This window comes from Mytilus californianus, unplaced genomic scaffold, assembly GCF_021869535.1.
Source record: "Mytilus californianus isolate M0D057914Y unplaced genomic scaffold, xbMytCali1.0.p SCAF_10, whole genome shotgun sequence".
In the NCBI taxonomy this organism is placed as follows: domain Eukaryota; kingdom Metazoa; phylum Mollusca; class Bivalvia; order Mytilida; family Mytilidae; genus Mytilus; species Mytilus californianus.
Window position 1 is genome coordinate 73281170 of NW_026262582.1, and position 8366 is coordinate 73289535.

At 33.6% G+C, this 8366-nt stretch overlaps 1 protein-coding gene across 1 annotated transcript; it reads left to right on the plus strand.

Annotated features, from left to right (window-relative positions):
* The first annotated feature begins 330 nt into the window (after positions 1-330).
* LOC127718504 (uncharacterized) lies at positions 331-4399 on the plus strand. The gene is made up of 4 exons (XM_052224556.1): positions 331-397; positions 1279-1361; positions 3207-3300; positions 4132-4399. Exons 1-4 carry the CDS (start codon positions 337-339, stop codon positions 4374-4376), a joined length of 483 nt encoding a protein of 160 aa, XP_052080516.1. The 5' UTR covers positions 331-336; the 3' UTR covers positions 4377-4399.
* The last annotated feature ends 3967 nt before the right edge of the window (positions 4400-8366 follow it).

Genomic DNA, 8366 nt, shown 5'->3' on the forward strand with positions numbered 1-8366 from the left:
CATTTCATCTTAGACATTTACAAATTAAATCGTGATAAAAAAATCTAACCAGAATAATAGTGCAGTGGGGTTTTTTGGTGGTTTCTCCGAGATTTTATATGTCTTCAGATGAATTAAAAATTCTATGAATTAATGATTCATTGAGAAGGTTAATATATTACTTTTCGTTATGTACAGTGGCATGTGTTTCAATATTGAAATTGTTGTAAAAAGTACGGAGTACATCGATAACAAATGTACAAAATATGTTTCCATCATTAAAATGAAATTTGATCAGGTATATAAATATAAAAGGACTAGCTGTCTATTTCGACATTAAGTTTGGAAAAATCCGCCATGTTTACCATATATTGTTTGTTTATATTATGTGGACTAGTTTTGGTTTATTGTCATGCTGGTATGTTAACATTTTTATCTGTTTATGCCTTTATTTACAAATGAATTTTTCTTTACAACTCTTTTTATCTTGAAAAACTGACATTTTGATTCGTATTTCTCTTGTGATCAGTTGAGAATAGTAATTCACAAGAGGTTTCATAATTTTGTAGGCATAGCCAAGAAAAAAACCAAGAGCATTAAAAAAGAAACACAAGGCAGACAATGTAGCTGGACATTTCATGGCAATTTTTCTCACATGACTTCAATTCAATGGAGCTTAATATTCATATGATGAAGACATAATCTTTTAATCAGTTTAATTGAGGTCTGGAGCTGGCATGTCAGTAACTGCTAGTAGTCTGTTCTTATTTATGTATTATTGTCATTTTGTTTATTTTCTTTTGTTTCCTATTTTGACATCGGACTCGGACTTCTCTTTTACTGAGTTTTACTGTACGTACTGTTGTGCGTTTGTTTTTTCTACATTGGCTAGAGGTATAGGGGGAGGGTTGAGATCTCAAAAAAACATGTTTAACCCCGCCGCATTTTTGCGCCCGTCCCAAGTCAGAAGCCTCTGGCCTTTGTTAGTCTTGTATCTTTTTTTTAATTTTAGTTTCCTGTGTATAATTTGGAGTTTAGTATGACGTCCATTATCACTGAACTAGTATACATATTTGTTTAGGGGCCAGCTGAAGGACGCGGGTGCGGGAGTTTCTCGCTGCATTGAAGACCCATTGGTGGCCTTCGGCTGTTGTCTGCTCTATGGTCGGGTTGTTGTCTCTTTGACACATTCCCCATTTCCATTCTCAATTTTACTTCCATATCTTCTATACCTTCATCACCTAGAATTTTGCTTTCGGGAAGTTTTTTAAAATTAAAATCTCTATTGTATTTTAACAGATGCATGCAGTTATCCGTACCGACGAGTTGGTAAAGGGTGTTATCTAATACAAAAAGATAATATATCAGGCGATGCTGCTTTTGTAAGTAATTTCTAGATTTCTTATATTAAATAAAAAAAACAAAGTTTTACAAAACATTGGACCAATAGAAATGTGTCGTATTAATTAGAACTAATCATCAAATACATCTACTCGTCGTACCATTGACATTAATGTTTAAATTGACTTATAGGCCTAAACGGTCGGGTATTCTCATAATTGTTTTCATTTTCACTGTATTATAAAATATTTGTCAAAAATACTTGTCACTATAATAAATAATTTAGTTAGTTAGTTTGTTACATGGATAGACAAAGGGGCGTACGTAAATCAGATGAAGCCACACAACAGTTCTTGACTTTACCAAGTCAAAAATCTTGCTATTTTGACTCTTCAATGTTCGTTGTTGTTTCCTTGTTTGCAGTATGCTGTTTTATAGGGAAGTCGGGTTTCTTTAATATCGTACTTTATTTGGCCCTTTAATTTTTTTCGTCACTGATGAGTCTTTTGTCGACGAAACGCGCGTCTAGCTTACAAAAGCTTAATTCTGGTATCTATGATGATTTTATTATATGGTTGATGGGGTATGTTGTACTAGGGAATATATGTGAGATTCTTGTTTTCGCTATTTATGAGTCATTTAAAAGAAAAGAAGATGTCATTCTATTGTCAATTGTATGATGTTTACAACTACATATATGTATCACTGTAATGCCTTCAACTATTTTAAAACCTTATAATGTGTAGTAAGCTTCAAAATTAGATAAGTAATTCATTATATATTAACTTCATTTCATTTCTCTGACTTGTAACTCTCATACTGTAAGCACTATTAGCTACACAAACTTTTTTGTCGGCGTCTTTGTTATGTTTGTTTTATTTTTTTAGTCAGTTGTGTTGTATGTCTGGGATATATGTTTACACTGCTTCGGCCAAATTATTGTTACAATAATCTCTAATACAAAACTAAGGAAATGTGGTATGATTCCCAATGAGACAACTTTCCACCAAAGTTCGAATGATGAGGATGTAAGCAATTATATAAGCAACAGTACGGCCTTCACCAATATGGAAACCCTTATTGTGTAGTCAGAAATTGAAGCCCCGACATGAAAACAATAAACCAATCCAATTAAGAAAACTAACGGCCATACTTATAACAAAACAATTTACGAAAAACAAATATGATAAACATGGACCTACGACAACCACTGAACGACAGGTTCCGGACTTAGGACAGGCAGTTAAAGAATATGGCGGGGTTAAACCTGTTTGAAACCCTCCTCTAACCTTGGACAACCGTCCCCTTGTATTATGTTTATTGCAAATTTTATCAATATAATATAAATATAAACAAATGTCATACAAGTGGGAGGTTAAGCTAGCTTTAAAACCAGGCTTAACCACCATTTTTTTTTTTAAAAATGTATGTTCCACGACAAGAATGTAACATTTGCTTTCCATACATGTACGTTCCATTCGTTAATAAAGTCTAACGTTTGATTTCGTCAGCTTTTCTTGACTTCCCCATAGCTTGTTTTTTTTTAATACTTTTTTCTCAACCATTGTGTTGAAAACTTTGGTGACCCTATAAGATAACGAATTCTCCATCATCCATGTGTTATCTGTATTTTAATTTTCATTAAATGTTTATTCATTTCTTTATTCAAAGATATTGATGCTAGCATTAGAAAAAATAACAAAAAACAAGGAGTTTGCCAAGAGGTAATTCCCTATTGTCTTATAAGGTAATATTTATTTACCTCTTTCTCTGCATTTTTCTCCAATCATGTGAGGACTAATAATCAAACGATTTTATATTGACATGTTTTTATATGATAACATTCTTTTAGAAGTTATTTTGCTCAAAATCTTTCATGTTTTCAGGCAAAATGCTTACGACGAGGTGCATACCTGGCGAACTTTGAAACCCTAAATGAAGCAATGTTGATGAAGTACGAACTCTTAAAAATGAACACAGGTAATGTATACAATGCAAATGTTGTTTCTATCATATTATTGAATAAAGTAACAAACAAGTGCATTAATATATGTTAGTTATAGTTACATTTAGATCATGTCGTCTGTAATTTATGATTTTTGTATTAACAAAATAACTTAAGGAAGTTCGCTACTCAGTTTCAAAATAACAAGCTTTTCATAACACTAGTATATATTGATAGGGCATTAATAAAGGAACCAAAAGAGCGGAAAAAAAGTATAGGTCCGTGTGCTTGTTTTCGAGATATTAGCCATTGAAATTTTGGCGGGAAAATGTTCTCTCTTGATTTTTCATAGCTTTATCATTGACAAGTTTAAGTTGTCAAAAACTTTTAAAAAATAACAAAGATTTTATAAGACTTTTACAGATGGCTTATAATTATACATGTAAAAGATTTATAAAAAGAAAAATGGGGGTTAGTGGGCAAATTTTTTTAAGGCATTCAAATGGATAAATCCAGAGGATTCCGAAAATCTGACAAAAAGTCAGAAACAAGAGTAGCAAACATCCTTAAGTTAATCCCCTTCTTTCATGTTTACTACTTTTATTTTTAGCAAGTTTCAAGTGTTTTAGTGCTTTATAGCATTAAAATTTTAATTGGCTACAGATGAAATGTCCCAGAACTAAGAAATTCGACGATTCAACGATTTCTATGAAGGGGTTGCACGTTCAGACATAAGCGATCCGTTCAATATGCCTATTACATAGTTTATACTTGGAATTGTCTTAGACATAAACACTTATCTTAACATTTAAGTCAGAAAAATAAAGATTGCAGTTTAACACTAGTGTCTTACTTTCATTTCATAGGTGTGCACTACTATATTGGTGGACGTGACATTAATAGATATAAGCCCGGTGGTGATTGGAGATGGATCAAGAAAAACGGAGAAATGGTCAAGATGCCATACTTTGCTTTTGATAATGGAGAACCAAATGGAACATTCAAGTCGGCACAAGATTGTATGTTCTTCTATGCTTCTAGAGGATATAAGTTCCATTCTGTTTGGTGTGCAAACGGAGGCTCGCTTGGAGGTTATATTTGCGAGAAATAAAGCATGACTACCACTTTGACAAATGTTACTTTTTAATTAGTGCATTGATTATACATGTAGATTAGTTCTGGAAAGTTCTTTCCGGGAAAATTTACGTTGACCTATATTTTGGTTTAATCCGTTTTGGTATCTATCATATATCTTTCCACATTTCTGAGAACGAAACTATTGTTTTTGAATAAACTAATGACGTCGTCTGATGAACAGGTTTAGATAGATTGATAGATAACTCTCTAAAAATTGAGTACAAGTTCACAGAGAAACATACGATATCAAAAACAACAATAAAATAAAGTTAAAGATAAAGGTAAACAAATGCAGTGGGTTAATGTTCTGTACGATCCCGGAATTGACAGTTAGTTTAACCGGTTGAATCCAAACATGCATTGAAAATAAACACAAAGTTCTCCAATCACATCTTTATTGGATGTCAATAGGTAAAAACTACGAAAGACCAAATTAAAAAAAACAACCTTAAGTACTATTTCAAACATATATGTACTCAATAATACAATTTTCAATACAATGTCAAAAATTTATTAACCAAAATTTATGACACAAATGGATTTCCATAGAAAAATTTAATCGAAAAAGGGGACACTTTACAAAGCAAAAAAAAGAAATTTTAGACGGCGATACAGGCCAAATACTTACTCTAAAATTGGATTGGACTTCTATCTAACTTGCTACAATGCCCGAAAGCTGACACAATATAAGACAATCATAATCCGATGTTTCCAAAGGCTTTTATTACTTCAAATCATCACAGAAATCATTATGGAAGTAACGGTACACATCAAAACAATTCGTAATAATGCAAAGCATAACTTACAGTAAGGTGGACAATAATACGACAGAAATTGATCCAAAGTTCTCAAGCGAGCAAACATGTGTGTTGTGCTGATAAAGGGAGATAATCAGATAAAAAGTACCTATGGAAAGCATGTTAAAAATGTGTCAGAACACTCCTTACTTACCTGATATTAATATTTAATATCACTATTATTAAACATAAATAACCAAACAGTTATGAACTATGATGAAACAAAAAAAATCTATTCACTAGCATATCTTGCAAAGGGACAACAGAATAACGTTTGATAAAGTCTACACTCTAAACAAAATCACCATTTGTGAAATAGGTCTGGTGAAAGTTGAACCATTCCTAGCGACTCGAACCTCTGCCTTTCGAACTCGTCCGTCATGACCTGTTAGAGGGTTAACGATAATTCCAGTTGGTCATTCATTTCTCGAAACGTTTGTGTCCTGAATTAACATACTATCTCCTTGCTTCACATTCGAAGAAGAGTCTGTCCATTTTCGACGTGTTTGTAGAGTTTGAAGATATTCTTTGTTCCATCGTTGCCCGAAAAAATCTGCCAAATATTGCACTCGTCTCCACTGTGCTTTATACAGATCCTTCGTATCAAATGTTCCAATAGGAGCAGGGTAACAACCGAGTCTGAGTGAGTAACATCTCTGGACTGGGTATTAAAGGCGTTTCAGGGTCAGAAGATACTGGAACGATCGGTCTACCATTCACTACGGCACACACCTCTGCCAAAAAGGTAATTAACACTTCATGTGTCAGATTTTCTATTGTACTTCCATGATCATAGAATCAAGAATTTTTCGGGTAATGCCGATCATACGTTCCCACACTCCTCCCGTATGTGAAGAATGTGTTGGGGATTAAAAATCCATACTGACTGTTTATCTTCAAGAAATTTATGAACTGGCCCTTCTTCTACGTATACATTGATCGAAGCAATATTCAAATGATCTATTGAACTAACGAAATTATTTCCTCGGTCTGAGCGAATTTCCTTAATGCTTCCTCGTAAGGCAATGAATCTACGCAGAGCTTTTGTGAATGACGACGAACGTAGTTCTTCAATAACCTCGATGTGTATAACCCTTGTTGACAAACACGTAAATAATATAGCCCAATGTTTACTGTTGGCTTGACCACCTCTTGTTTTTATTGACATTACTGACCACGGACCGGATGTATCTATTCCTACTGATGAGAACGGTGGACTTGGAGATAACCGATCTAGAGGTAAATCAGACATCAGTTGTTGTTCCTGTTTGCCACGTAACTTACGGCAACTACTTGTGTAGCAACGACTAGATAAATCTTTTCTCTCCAACTATCAAGAAACCAGCATCTCTGAGCGCTCCTGTCGTAAAGTGTCGGCCTTGATGCCTAACTTCACTGTGATAATAACGGATCAATAGAATAGCGATATGGTTATTTCCTGGAATAATAACAGGATGTTTCAGTTTGTAATCAATGTCTGCTCTACTATTTCGACCACCCAAACGCAACATTCCGATACCACCGAGGAACGGTTTCAAGTTTTGAATTCGGCTAGTCTTCGGTAAGGGTAATTTGTTACTAATGCAACTGATTTCTTTCGAAAACACTTCGCTCTGGGTATAACTAATACTGTTGTTTTCGGAGGCGTTGTAAGATGTCGATAAATCATCGGTTTTGTCTTTCTGAAAGGTCTTTTCAAATATTTTCAAACATCTCTATTATTTTTTACAGATGAATGCAGTTACCCATACCAACGAGTAGGTAAAGGGTGTTATCTTATACAAAAGGATAATATATCGGCCGATGATGCTTTTGTAAGTAGTTTCTAGATTTTTTAAAGAAAAACAATGTTTAACAAAGCATTAAACCAACAGAAATGTGTGGTATTAATAATAAATAATCCTTTAAATACACGGATAGATATACAAAGAGGGATGGCCTCAAACTCGATTAGCCCCAAAACAGTTTTTGCTTGTACCAAGTCAAAAATCAGGCTATTTCAACTCTTTAAGGTTCATTGTTGTTTCTTAGTTTGCAATATGTTTTTGCTTATATGGAATTCTGGTTTTGGGTCCTCAATGCTCTTCAACTTCGTAATTTATTTAGCCTTTTAATGTTTTCCTCACTAATGAGTCTTTTGTAGTCTAAAAGCGAGACTAGCGTTCCAAAGTTTAATCCTGGTATATATATGATGATTTTATTTGATTGTTGATATGGTAAGTTGTACTGTGGAATATGTGTGAGATTCTTGTTTTCCCTGTTTATGTGTGTTTTTTTTTTTAAAGGAAGATGTCATATTATTGTCAATTACATAACAATCCGCCAAACACCAATTGACTAGGATGTTTACAACTACATATCACTGTACTGCCTTCAACAATTTCATAGCATGTAGAAAGCTTAAAAATAAGATTAAAGCCTTCTAGTAATTCATTATATATTAACTGTAGTCCATTTCCCTGACTTGTGACTCTCCTACTGTAAGTACTATTCGCTACACAAACTTTTTTGTCGGCGTCTTTGTTATATTTATTTTTTTATGTTTTTTTTTAAATTTTTAAGTCAGTTGTGTATGTCTGTGATATATGTTTACACAGTTTTGACTGCTGCGTCCAAATTATTGTCACAATAATCTATTAAATAAAACTAATGAGAAGTGGTATGATTGCAAATGAGAAAAAATATCCACAAAACTTCAAATGAAGTTGATGTAAGCAATTATAGGCAACAGTACGGCCTTCACCAATATGGAAAACCCTTATCGTTTAGTCAAAAGTTAAAGCCCCGACATAAAAAATATGAGGCAATTCAATTGAGAAATCTTACGGTCATATATATAACAAAACAATATACGAAACACAAATATGATAGACATGGACCTACGACAACCACTAAACGACAGGCTCCGGACTTAAGACAGCCACTTAAAGAATATGGCGGAGTTAAACATGTTTGAAATCGCTAACCCTTCTCTAACCTGGGACAACCGTCCCCTTATATTATGTCAGTTGCTCACCCACTTTTATCAATATAACATAACTATACACAAATGTCATACAAGTGGGAGGTTAAGCTAGCTTTAAAACCAGGTTTAACCACCTTTTTTCCTAAAATGTATGTTACACGGCAAGAAAAAAAAACATTTGTTTTCCATACGTTCCATTCGT